The following is a 13,763-nucleotide window of genomic DNA, read 5'->3' as shown; positions in this document are numbered from 1 at the left end:
CGTGTCGACCTGTGAACCGCAACTGGTTCTAGCTAGTTTGGTTGTTAATGTAAACGCCACTACTTCATTCTTCATAATTCCACGGCGGGGTTTTGGCCGATTCAAATCTTCAGGTGGATGGTTGACATTGGAGAAGGGTAATATCGATATTTTATAAGAGCAAAGTATCCATGGCGGTATAAAACGATCTCTGCTCTGGTTCGTGGCATCAGGACATTAAAAATTTCAGAAAATTCGCGATTTCTTACTCCTGTCTTGGTTTGATTTTGCTGAGGAAGTAATCTACGAACCCTAGATCAACTTTCATAGTAAGCTCAATGGCGTCGAGAATTGCAGCAAGATACGTATCCAGAAGGTTCTCGAGCGGTGGCAAAATCCTCAGTGAAGAGGAAAAGGCTGCAGAGAACGTTTACATCAAGGTGCATTTCTCAAATTTTCTAATCGATTAGTTGTTTGTCTTTCGACTATTTGAATCTGAAATTATGTAGTGATTTTGATAAACTCTGTGTGCGGCCGATGAAGTTTGATAGGTAGACATGTTGTAAGTCTGACTGGGGTTTCTACTTTTTAACCTCGTAGTTTAATTTCCTGATTTTTGAGCTTTGGATTTCGATTATTTTTTTATTGATTTTATAATCATTTCAGTTGGGGATGAGAGATAGTGATGATTGTCTCTTCGACTGATGAACTATTAGTTGTTTGCCCTTCGACTATTTGAATAATCTGAGATTATGCAGTGGTTTTGATAAACTCGTTGTGCGGTCGATAAAGTTTGATAGATAGGCATGTCGTAAGTCTGACTGGGATTTGTACTTTTTAATCTCGTAGTTTAATTTCCTGATTTTGAGCTTTAGATTTCGATTATTTTTTATTGATATTATAATAATTTCAGTTGTGGAAGAGAGATAGTGATGACTGTTTCTTCAACTGATGAACTCTCTATTCTGCAGTTATTCTTTGATTTCGGAATAAGGGTTCTGTACCCACGTTTCTGATCCTGAAATATTTCGATTGTTTTGGTGCCATCTTGAATCTTTATTTTTGTGGTGTGCCTGTGGGGCTTTGTCCTTGCCAGGGGAGAAAGAACTTTAAAAACTTTGCTTAATAGGGAATAAACATTTTTCTTCGTAAATTGAATTCTAAACCATATTATCTGAATGAAGTGCTTATCAAGCCAGCAGATGCTGGTGGTAAAGTCTTTGTCCTTTCATAGCCAACTGGGACTGAGTATCACATTCACTTTGAACCAGTAGCACTGTGAAGCAGCTTCTTGTGTCCTACCAAATTTGGAATTTTACTTGAGTGGTTCACAAAGAAATAAACGTTATTTATCAGAAAAGGAAAAAAGAAGAAGGAAGAGATATTAGTATTAATTGCCTCACGCAAAAAGTTGATGTACTTAGGTGTATATGGGTATTTTTTATGTATGCAATTGCTTGTTATGGTATTAATTGGCTTTGCATATGAATTTTGTGTCTAAGTCATATGTTCTTTATAGATGTGGCCATTAACATAAATTAATTTTATCATTCCTTCAGTATTTCATACATGACAATTGTACCTCTAGGAACAGATTTTTCTGACAATGGCGAGGGGAAGGGTGAGGTGGTGAAGCAATTTTCCATTCTATCTTCATAGCCTAATTTATCTTTAAAAGGGAGTAGTTCTCTAGGAAAATAATACTTGGCTAAAGCAACTCTTTCCTTGTGGAAAGAGAAGAATAACTCATTCTTCATGAAGTTCTTTGGAAAAATATAAGTGAATATAAAGAAAAATGCAAAGTGGTTCAGAATTTTGAAGACCCATATTCTGATGTAAGAGCATCTTCTTGTGCTCATGACCATCATCAATCAGGGAGATCATAATATGATGAGATATATGTTCCACCTAATGTTTTTAAGGGGCAAGCTTATAGTCTCAGTCTGCAGCTTATTTAGTAGTGTAGGCCTGTTTGTTTTGCAGTAAATCAGCTATAATTTTTTTTTCATGGGGAGGTGTAAAGTGGCAAGTTAAAGTGTCTGTTTCAACAAAAGCAAAGGAAAAGACTGCTCAACTTTTCATGTTGGAAGCCATTCTACCTTAAAGTGTGTGAACCTTTTATGTAAGAATTGGTGTAAGTTGTCAGTGCCTTGAAATTCTATACTTGCAACGCAAGTTGGCTTGGTCTTTAGTAGCTACTCTCAATTGGTTCCTGCTCTTCTCCTACTGCACCCGTCGTGGGTGGTGAAGTGGTGAACGTTCAGAGGCTAAAGTGCCAAATTCAGTTGATCCCTTTCAATTCCAACTAGCAAGGTAGCACAACAACTGTAGATTTCAAGCTGAAAGCTTTCCCCTGTTTCTTTGGTGAATTTTCAGAGGCTAAAAGGGGCCAATTCAGTTGGTTCTTTTCACACCCAACTAGCTCATAAGCCCCGCTACTATAGATTTTCAGCCGAAAGCTTTCCCCTGTTTCGTTGGTTATGTTGTTTGTGTAATTCCTTCTGATCTTAGGCTTACAAAATTGTATTTCCCCTTTTTTCCTGTTTTTGAGACAAGGTTGTTCTGTAATAGCATAGATTAGCATAGTTGTCAAGATGTCGCCTAGGCGTCCAGACGGATTTTTTGGGATCCATGTGATTGTCTCCTTTAATGCTATTGAATGTCGCAGTGATATCAAACCAGGTTTGGCCTTTATTTATGTCAAATATCGTTTAAGTAAATATTTTCATTTACTTGAGATATTATTCATAAATAAGCAAATAATACCCCCTATTTGAATCCCAATTAAAGTAGTTAAAAAATCAAATTCCAAAAGGATAAAAAGTCAACCCCCCAATTCAAGAACAAAAATTGGATTTCCAGCGGTAGGTGAAATTTTCAACTTTTTAATGCTGTGGTTTTTCTCAAATCTAAAAAATCCATAAGTCTTAATATGGTAAAACATTGCTAAAAAACAAAAGAGCGGTAAAATATTCATTTGTTTTGATATCAAATTTTTTTTTTGTTCAGAGCAATTTTGAAAGCATCCACGCACACAAAATGAGGTTTGATCGGAACACAACTCCTTCAATATAAATTAGATATAAGCAATCTTGGATTTGTTGAAAATCTAGTTTCGTGCTCTACCTAATACAAAATGTCTCATATAAAAATAAAATCATTTGACCAGTCAAACTTCTTAGAGAACAAGAAATTTTTCTAAATCAAGAACAGTTTAATTACTTATAGGTAAGATTATATTTTCTAAGAATAGTATAAACCAAATGTGAAACTAGGTATACCATGACAATGACCAATTTCAAGAACAGTATAAACCAAATGTATGTTTTGATTTTTTCAAACTTCCAATAGCTTGCTTCTTCAGTTATACTGTCTTCTAGTTCTATGTTGATTTTTGATGACTTGATGTGGTTTAATATTGATTTTTGATGACTTGATGTGACTTAATGTTGATTTTTTTATGACTTTATGTGGCTTAATGTTGATTTTGATGACTTGATGTGGCTTAATGTTGATTTTTGATGATATAAGGTATAAATTGTAGCATACAAAATAATGTTAGAAAAGAAGGGAAATAAAATGTGACACTTGGGAGCCTTGGTCATGTAGATGTTTAGGCACCCCTCCACCGCCTTGGTTTGCCTTGCCACTTTGACATTACTATTTTACATATAGTCATATACTACACACCTAGGCGCCCCTCCAACGCCTTGGGTCGCCTAGTTGCCGTGAAAACTATGGACGTGGTATTGACTTATTTGATGCTGTTGCTTCCCTGCTTGGTGTGGTTGTCAAATGACATTCCCTAGGAACAGATAAATCAGGTAAGTTAGAGTTTAAGTCGTCTTATCTTTTTCAGGAATCAGAAACACATCTCTGGAATTCTGGCTAGGATTTTCCTAACAGGGTTTTCATTGAAAGGAAGCGATGCTGTTGGATGTGGGGGATTGAATGGGATAGAGTCTATTGTTGACGATGGGAACACATGAATTCACGTTGAAATTCCTGTCACTTGCTATGTGAAATAATTCATTTTTATCTACTTGTCCATCTACCCTACCCCCACCCAAAAGAGCCAAAGCATAATAAGTGTTGTAATCTTTAATCCTTTTATTTTTTTGGAGATATATTTATTAGAAATAGGAGCATAATTTGTTTAAGAAAATTTACAATTTGACTTCTTGTTATTACTTTTGCTTCTAGGGGCACATGCTTTAGCCCAAAAAGTGAGTGAAGTTATGTAATAAGATGGGGTGGTCAACCTTCCTTCTCTGTACAGTGCAGTGGCTTCTGATCTTTATACCCCTTGCCTTTAGTAAGGAAACTGTTCCCCCACCCCCCTTGCCAACAAAAATAGGTCCTGCTTTTGGGCTACTTTTTGAATGTCCGGTATGTTGGGATTTTGGGGGTTTACTATGTCAAAGACTCGCACAATTCCTGTCACCGTATCAAAAGTGAAAAAGAACAGATGAAAATTTTGCAGTGACAGTTAAAACTCTATTAGTATTGCCAATGTAAAGTATATGTGTCTTGGTGATCTTGAATGAACAATGATGAAGATGGTGGATCATTTGATTGACAGAGGATAGTGATGTTCATAAAACAATTACCATTCTTTAGGCATGGTTGTTCAGAGCAAATACACATGAACTTCAAATAGTAATCTTCTCTACTCATTGAAATATAATATTATATGTTTCATTTAGGCAGCAGAGGAGATTTAGTCCTCACCCAATGTGTTTCTTTGTTTGATTTCCTCTATTTAACCTGGTTGTTGCATGTTTTCCATATAGTTTTCTATATTTAGTTCTGCATACAAGGAAAATAATCATGTTTATATGAATTTAGTAGAATATTCTTGATTAAATAAATTAATTGTTCAAAATTTCACTGGGCACAGAATTTCCCTTATAAATGAGTACAGTAAATTTCCAATTTTTAGTATCAATGTTAAGACATCTTATGTATCTGTGCAGTCTGAGTATCTTTAACCAAACGTGAGTGTTTACATTTCACGTCTTCTTCCATTTTAGTGTATCAGAATCTGTCCCACTGTGCAAGGGGAGCAGCGCAAATCATATTTTTAAAACCGAACTGGGCATTAAATGAAAAAGGAGCCAGTTCTGGTTTTGACCGGGTTTGGCCGGTCAATTTGGTAAAAAATACAAAATTGAAAATATCGAAAAGAAAAAATAAATAAAGTACAGGGAAACTTAAAGTAGCAACTTCAATCCTTGGCACAATGGTTAGTTGCTGCTTTAATTTGGGACAGACTGTGGGTTCAAATCTGTGTACATTTTGATTTTCATTTTTAGTAGGGAAACTAGCGAACCAAACCGAGCAGTTCACAAAAAAACTGTCCGGTTTTCAGAGACTGCCAATTTGATTCTGCCTTCCTGTCAAGGCGGTTTTACACCTGGATTGAACCAGAAAAGTGGGTGGTCCCAGTTATGCCCATTTTGACCATTAGTTTTTCCGGTTTTTAAAACTATGTTGCAAATAATGAGACATCATTAAAAATGTGTGATAAACTACAATTTTTTCTCCAACTGCAACTTATGAAAGAGTTACGTGGACCTGATGAATAGATAATAAAAGAAATACCCATTAGTCTGGGCCTGTCATTTCTTTGATTTTGAATAATACCCTTTGATGGGTGTTGCAATGGATCTATTTGCAATATTCCTATGTACTATTTTCGAGTTCTATAATTCTTTCGTTTTACTGGATTGAATATTAAATGAGCTAGGTCCATAATAACAATGAACTTTTAGCGTTCAATCCAAAAAGAATCACTTGGGTTTCAGATTTTTAGACCACTCTGGTAGTTCGATCATGGAATTCCTTTGTTTCTGTACGCAAGCCTGACGCCTGGTGCAGTGTAATTCAAATTCATGCATATACTATCAATGGGCCAACCATGTACTCTTGACCTCTGCAGCAATGCAAGTATTGTTCGAGCAATTATCATGTTGCTTTTTAATCCTGCAGCAAGCATATTTTCCAATAGCTTTTTGTTCTCCTTGTGGGAATTGCCGATTCATGCATGAGTGAATGATTTGACTTCCAAGTGGGGTTTCATTTCCATATATTAACTGAACCTTTGTATTTCTCAGAGTACATGGACTTGCATATTGGTTTATTAACTACTTCTGAAGTTTTTATGACATTTTTATTGCTTGACTGAGATTAAAGTACCTGCTTTTTCTGTGCTCCAGAAAACTGAACAGGAGAAGTTGGAGAAGCTTGCACGCAAGGTATGATTATGCTTCTCCTTTTATTGATCCGCCATTTTGTTTTGATGAGCAACATACCATTTTGGGACTATCTTAAGTGTTTTTAGCTGTCGTGATTTTAATCAGACTACATTTTAAGAAAAGATGGTTCCTATTGAGTTTTTGTTTATCATTAAAATGTTCCTGTGAGACTTGCTCCTTGGATGTTGTTGATTGGTCACTGAGTCATATGGCTGCAGCAATCTAAGGTGGGTTGGTTTCTGACAAGGGATAATGCGGGAGCATGGTATCAATTATCAGGGTCGGATTGGGCAACTTGGCTGAATCAACTGAGGGAGCATGGTGCCTGATCCACCAAACACTGCTGATTATCCCCCCCGCCTCTCCCGACCGCAAAGAAAACCGGCTGACCCTGTCAATTTACCCCCTGTTTCTGCCGAGTTTTCTCTAGGATCATCCAAACTCAGTCTTCTCAGGATGGATCAGAGATCATGGATCCTGAGTTTTAAATCCTTTTAATGGAGGGTGTACGCAACTTGAAAAAAATCCTATTGCCTATCTACGTCCCTAGTTGGCTTCTCTCTCTGCCTATCAGTTCTGTTATTTTTAGATAAGAGAAAGTAGATAAGCATAGACTATTACTGGTACATTATGACTGCAACCTAGTTGCTATTAGTTAATTCACACCACTGGAATTCATGTATGCATGATTCTGTACATGTTTTCAGGGCCCTAAACCAGAAGAAACATCGACGACAGTCTCTGGTGAGTCAGCTGTTGAGTCTAAACCCAGTGGCCCTGCATCATCAACATCTGGTGGTGTATCGACAGACAAGAATCGAAACTATGCAGTTCTTGCAGGTGTCATAACTGGTCTTGGTGCATTGGGCTGGTATCTGAAATCAAGTTCCAAGAAGCCAGAGGAAGTCCAGGATTGAGAGGTCAGGTGGCTTCAAAGGAGGAACAAGTGAAGGCAGTCAGGCTTTTGAGTTAGGTTGGATCTACTTTATCAGGCTTTCTGAACGTGCTACTTGAGGAACACAAATCAGAGAGTTGAGAACTTAATGACTTTTTTTTGTTTTTTTTAATTCCCCTTATATGTTGTTTCTTTTTGGTTATTTGGTTATGCCATAAATCAGGAAAGATGGTTTCCATGTTGACACCTTGTTAGTTCCTTGTTCACAATGGATGATGGACTACCTCTACTGATGCCAGCCTCCATAGATCTTTCATGCTATATGGGGGCTGCCATGACAACTAGTTTGATGCATGCAATGCATTGTTGACACCCATGACATGCACCTGCACCTGCACGATAGAACCAGATACCCTGGTACCGTTTTCCATTTGGAATTTATGGCTTGGCTTCTATTATTTCCCTCTCTCTTGATTCTTGAAACCTACCTAGACTTGCTTGTTCCTTACAGATGATAACCATACTTGGTAGTTTCGTGGTTTTAATTCAAATTGTGCTTTGCAACCAAGTGACTTTCTAAAGTTGTGCTTATTTTGTTTGCGAGGACTATCTTCCAATCAGGTTTTGTTATAAAGCTGTAATGTCTCTTTTGATGGTTAAACAATGTGGGCTTAATCAGGAGAATTTCAAATTGTGTTTCCTTTTATAGCTCATGACATTTTTGTTCTTAAACTACTCCAATATTGATATCTTCATTAATAATCACTATGTTTATTTATTACTGATTTCATTTTTTTGATAAAGTATTACTGATTTCATAATGTAAAGGTACTAGCATATCTATGCTTAATATTCCACATGAATTAATTAAGGCTCAGGTTTTTTTTTGGTAATTGGGAGCTGTACATATATATTTGATAGAAGGAGGGGATCGAACCGGGGAGGGGATAATATACCAGCCAAGAGACTCGAACTCGAGACCTCTTGGTGAGCATGGGCACGAAGCGCACCACGGCTCACCAACTGAACTAACATGAATTAAGGCTCAGGTTACTCATACCAATTCGACTCCTCTACTTCTGCCTGCCCGGTACTGCCATGTGCCCCACACACAAGTGCGGCGGAAAGTACCACCTTACCCCCACTTAGAGGAATCGGATCCTACTCGTACCCTACACATTGTGTGATTTAATTTGTAGTTGGTTTAAACGATATGGTTCATTGTTCGTTGGGGGATTTGTTGTATCCCGCAACCACAATAAACAACTAAACTGAGAGAGGCAACCAATTCTTAGCCTCCTTTTCAGTAACGTTCATTTTAAAAAATTTACAGACGTGTTGTGTCAAGCTTAACAAAATATCCAGGCTAATATCTGCCACTTGGTAAACACGTCATAATTTGAAGTTCCAATTCTTGACTCCATGAAGATAGCAGGTTAAGATAGATAGGTAGATGCGATTGTGAATCAAATCTGTTAAAGAAGCTCTATTTGTGGACGAATTGGTAATCAAATCTGTTAAAGAAGCTCTATTTGTGCGACGAATTAGTATTGGTTGATTGAAGAGGATAGATATATTAATAGGGAGAGAGAGAGAGTGTCGGTTCTGTTTCGTGCTGCTCTGTAAATGAACGAGGAAGAAAGTGGCGACCATGATATCGCTAGGGACTGTGTGGCAGTTCCGGGTGGAGATGTTGACACATGACAATTCAAACATCCAATGGTGCCAAGTTCAAGAAGAAGGAAAAAATGGAAGTCAATGAGTTCGGACCGTTGGATGTCCGAACTATCAAGTGTCGACATCTCCACCTCAAACTGTCGTACTGCACACATTAGAGAATTGGAAAAGATTAAATCCAAAGTCAACTAGGAATATTTTTTTTGAACATAAATAAATCTCTATCCGGGAGTGTGGCCTACATCAGTACTCCATTGACTCTATCTCTCTCCTCTCCATATGAAAAGATACCTCTACCTAGGGATGTAAACGGATCGGATTCAGTTCGGATAATACTATATCCGCATCCGCATCCGATTAGCTTTCGGACGGATTCGGATAATGCTAAACGGATACGGACACGGATACGGATCAGATATTTTATCCGTTTACATGTAAATATAGCTTTTCGGATAGCTATAGCCTATCCGTATCCATATCCGTTTAGTTTTCGAACGGATTCGGATAGTGCTAAACGGATACGGACACGAATTTGGAAACGGATTTCGACTATTCATTTACATCCCTACCTCTACGGCTCTACCCCTCCCCCATTGTATTAAGGAGAAGAGAAATAAATACACGGAAGTACTAACACACGCCATATCCTCTCCAATAACTAACCAAAAGAGTCGATCTCTAAATGTCATTGGAAATGATCCGGGCTCTAGGCCATACTCCCACGCACAAAACTAGTTTCCATTTTTTATGGCTCTTTCTGACAAATCATCCATATGGATTCCACTCCTCTGGATTCCATGTGGATGGTTGCAAGCATACAAAGAATGATCAAGATCCTCTGTCTGTGCAATCACGCAGCCAGCATGCGGCCTCACACAGGCAGAGCATGGACCCCACCCAAGCAGGTGCTCGGGCAGTGGGTGAGGTGGTCATTTCACTCATGCCTGTGTGAGGCTGCACATTGGCCATGCGGCTGCCGAAAGCAAAGGATCCAAATTCTACAAGAATAGTAACTTGAGCCAGTCTCTTCACTTTGTAGTTTTACAGATTAGGGATAAAGAACGCCACTCGGTGATATGCAAGGCGTAGACACTGTACCTAGACACAATTAGATGTGCAATAACCGTCCAACCCTTGTAATATTATTACATAACATACTCTAAAACATAAACGCTAATATTATAAGAGAAACACGTAGTTAGACGTCATTACGACGAAGAAATCCCAATCCATGACTCTTTTTTATTTTTTTTAATAAAAAAAATACCAACCCTGGACAGCATCTGTGATATTATAATAGAAACGCGTCAGGCCACCAAAAAGACAAAACGATAGATTCTAAAAATTTTTGTTTTGTAAAATGAACCCCAAAGAAAAAAAAAAAAAAAATTAGATAATTTCTCCTAACCTTTTGTTTTTTCTCTTAATAAATAATGATAATGGATTATGATTCAATAAGAATGTGAGCACCGTACTAAGCTGTCCTCTTTGGTTTCCTACAACTTCATTTTGGGGTTTTAAAGGTCGCCCCAAGTCATTTTTGGCGCATTTCTCCCCATCTCTTGTTGGGAAAATCTCGTACTTTTTCCTATAACGATAGTGCCTCCAGATCTTTATTAGCAAGCATATTTGTTGTGAGTTCAAAATAATGTCTGGGGTAGTTCTGCTCATATGATTTAATTGAAAAGATGGCATCGACTACTACCTTCCCATACCGCATAAAAACACAACCAAGCCTCTTTTACAATGCATTACTATAGATCACTAACCCCTTTGAGCCCGAAGGTAAAGTAAGCATTGGTGTTATAGTTAACTTTTGCTTCAAATCCCTAAAGCTCTCTTCACATTTCTCGGTCCACTTAAATAGTACATTCTTCTTTGTCAACTTGAAAAAGGGAACGGCAATGCTAGAAAACCCTTCAATGAATCTCCTATAATATCCAGCCAATCCTAAGAAATCTTGGATATCTGTCACACTGATTGGTCTGCTCCAATTATTCACAGCCTCTATCTTGTTGGGATCCACCGAAATGCCATCTTCAGAAATCATATTTCCCAAAACATTTATCTGATTCAACCAGAAATCACTCTTGTTGAGCTTGGTGAATAACTGGTTCTCTCTCAATCTTCCTCACTCTTGAAATAAACCAAGATATCATCAATGGAGACAATAACAAATCGGTCTAAGAACTCATAGAAAATCCTATTCATCAAGTCCATAAATATTGTTGGGATATTCGTCAACCTGAATGACATCACTAGAAACTCATAATGTCCTTAGTGAGTTCTAAATGCAATCTTCAGGATATCTTCCTTCCTAATCTTCACCTGATGGTACGCAGACCTAAGGCTAATTTTAGAAAAGACCCTTGTACCCTCTAGCTATCAAACTGGTCATCATGTGTGATAGGGGATACTTGCTCTTGATAGTGATCTTTTTCAACCCTCTTTAGTCTAAGCTAGGATGTCATTTAAGGGTAATTTGGAGTTTTAAAAATACCAAGGGAGAAGAAAATATAGAAGTTGAATTTCTTGGAAGAATCGGAGAAGAAGTTGAAGAATAGGAGAGTTTTAGTCAATATAGGGTTAGTATAAGGAAGTGATAGTAATTGCCCCAAACTAGATCAGACAACAATTAATATGATCAGTAGGGGTGGCAATGGGTATAGGTTGGGGTTGGTAATGTTATGTGCCTCTCCAATGGATAAAAAGGGGTTGTAGCTCCAGTGCTCCATCCTTACCTAAGAGATACAAGTGAAAATTCCCATACCAAAGTAGGGTAAAGCATCACTAAATAATTGTCAATGGTGTAGAATCATCAATAATATTTGGGAATAGAGGAATAGAATGAAGGATAGAGCTCCTCTCCAAAGAGCCCAGTACGCCCAAGGAGCATCCAGCCATTGGATTGTGGTGCACACATCCCTAAGTTTGTATCAAAATGTGTGTAGTACAGTCCAGCCCTTGGATACCCCTGGGCTCTCACTAGGCACTGAGCTCCCTAAGAAGAGCCAGATCCTAGAATGAATGGATAATTACTAATTAGCAAGGACTTTCAGAATCTAGGATCGAAATAATCCTCAATCTGGATTAGAATCGGTCTCTCAAATCTGAAAATTGTAGCGATCCGACCTCAAAAACTCTAGAATGAGCTGCTTCAGAAAATCCAGAATCGAGATCAGACACGGCCGATTTGGATTGGAATCGAATCGACCGATCCGATATGTGAAACAGTGTAAACAACTAATTAGGTTACATTTACAAGTATTACCATACACATTTATAAACCCACCACTCAGAACCAATCACACGATGGCCAGAAAAAAAGCATCTTAAAAATAATGTCAAACGAACAAAAGCGAATAGTGATGGTGAGCTATGAATGATTTTATAATCACTAATAAAACGCTCGGCGTTTTTTATAGAACTCAAAAACACAACTCATCAAACTGTTTCACAAAATTACAAGGCTTAAAAAAAGAGGAAAAATAAAAAAGAAAGAAAGATAACATATTTAATATTATCCGAAACAAATAAATTCTGATCTCGGATCTCTTAAAAGAAAGGACAAGAAAAAAAACGTCTGGAGTAGAATCGTTTCGCAGGTAATCGAAAGGATAATAGATTGCAACTTATTTCTCTCTCAATTTCTTGGTTATGGCAAAGATGGCTCCGATCACCGCCACCACCACACCGGATATTATAACCGCTGATTTCAGCTTCTGGACTCCGTCTTTTTCATTCTTTTTGTTCCTTGCTATATCTGCTTGTTCCTTCAAAAAAATCCATGAAATTCGTTTATTTAAGAGCTGCAACCTGCAAGTTAGCTTTTCTTTTTTTTTTTTATACAAGAAAAAAAAAAAAGAGAACTAGAGAGAAGAAAACCTTGATGTCCTTGGATGTAGCTGCTATTTCTGCAGGAGTGGCATCGGCTTGCAAATTCTTGTTCAGGCCTGGATTTAATTCTGCTACCGCATCAGCCTCTGGAAATGCTCCAAGGGATGTCTCTGCAAATCCATCTGCCATTTTTTTTTCTAATCTTTTTTGTTCTTGATTCGCTGAAGAAAAGTGTTTGTTCTCTCTCTCTTTCTCTCTTTCTCTCTTTCTCTCTTTCTTCTCTCAGAAGGGATGGAACATGGAAGGGCAACAAAGAAGGGGAAATCCTTTTTGGAAACTCTTGGGGTTGCGTTCGTTTTGGGAACTATGAACCTCCACGTGGCAGAAGACAAGACACGTGTGGTGTGAAAAGAACCACCAAATCTGCAAACGATGCGGGCCCCTTGTTTGTTTTCTCCAGTCCAGTCTTCCGTCCCCGGTAGAAACTGTCGGGATCAACCGTTAACCGAACCTTGAGGGATTTTCGAAATGACCATATTGCCCTTCATATGAACTTGCTTTTCGCTGATTCATGGATGGTTTGTTTGATCTTGAACTTGGATGGTTGGGCCAACCATATTTATAGAACTGAACCAGACCCAAAGATGTAGACCTGCACCCGAAAGCTGACATTGTGATATTTGACATATAATAGGCATGGTTTTAGTGCACAGTATCGGATTGATAACGAACATATCAGATAAAGTTACCCCTGATCCTCCTTTAAAAATAGGTTTTTAACCATTTGACCCTTTGTCTATATCATGTCACCAATATGATATTGGCACTGTGCCAATATCAGGATCGGCAAATTGTAAAATCAATACAGATCGCTCATATGATACCGATACTTAGAACCATGATAATAGGATCAAGCACAATTCAATTGTTAGTTTTGGAACGGGGCAGTCAGTGAACTAGCTACACTGATTGATTGAAAGATCGAATTGACACAACAGAGGAAATTAAGGAGGCTACTGTGATCTTAACAGTTGAAACTAAACTCTAATTAATATCAAAGAAACATACAACAACAACAACATCATAGTCTTATTTCAACTAAATGGGATCGGCCACAT

At 37.8% G+C, this 13,763-nt stretch overlaps 2 protein-coding genes and 1 long non-coding RNA gene across 4 annotated transcripts; 1 reads left to right on the top strand and 2 right to left on the bottom strand.

The window, feature by feature from the left end:
• Positions 1 to 107: 107 nt before the first annotated feature.
• On the top strand, positions 108 to 7,305 carry LOC122665801 (uncharacterized protein At2g27730, mitochondrial). 2 transcript variants are annotated; one of them, XM_043861939.1, is made up of 4 exons: positions 108 to 193; positions 245 to 419; positions 6,198 to 6,236; positions 6,944 to 7,305. In XM_043861939.1, the coding sequence occupies exons 2-4, from the start codon at positions 318 to 320 to the stop codon at positions 7,151 to 7,153; spliced, it is 351 nt and encodes a 116-aa protein (XP_043717874.1). In that variant the 5' UTR covers positions 108 to 193; positions 245 to 317; the 3' UTR covers positions 7,154 to 7,305. The 2 variants fall into 2 exon arrangements, with proteins under 2 accessions (XP_043717874.1, XP_043717880.1); XM_043861945.1 differs by lacking the exon at positions 108 to 193 and having other exon boundaries at positions 242 to 419.
• On the bottom strand, positions 7,205 to 7,460 carry LOC122665824. The gene is made up of 2 exons (XR_006333489.1): positions 7,422 to 7,460; positions 7,205 to 7,322 (listed from the first exon to the last, which is right to left on the bottom strand). It is a non-coding gene; the product is annotated as an uncharacterized LOC122665824 (long non-coding RNA).
• A 4,709-nt stretch (positions 7,461 to 12,169) lies between these two features.
• LOC122669229 lies at positions 12,170 to 12,917 on the bottom strand. The gene is made up of 2 exons (XM_043865941.1): positions 12,694 to 12,917; positions 12,170 to 12,581 (listed from the first exon to the last, which is right to left on the bottom strand). The coding sequence occupies exons 1-2, from the start codon at positions 12,832 to 12,834 to the stop codon at positions 12,441 to 12,443; spliced, it is 282 nt and encodes a 93-aa protein (XP_043721876.1). The 5' UTR covers positions 12,835 to 12,917; the 3' UTR covers positions 12,170 to 12,440.
• Positions 12,918 to 13,763: the final 846 nt, after the last annotated feature.

Source organism: Telopea speciosissima, chromosome 1, assembly GCF_018873765.1.
Source record: "Telopea speciosissima isolate NSW1024214 ecotype Mountain lineage chromosome 1, Tspe_v1, whole genome shotgun sequence".
NCBI classification, from domain to species: Eukaryota; Viridiplantae; Streptophyta; class Magnoliopsida; order Proteales; family Proteaceae; genus Telopea; species Telopea speciosissima.
Note: the sequence above shows the minus strand (reverse complement) of the source record. Positions and strands in the feature narration are given on the sequence as shown.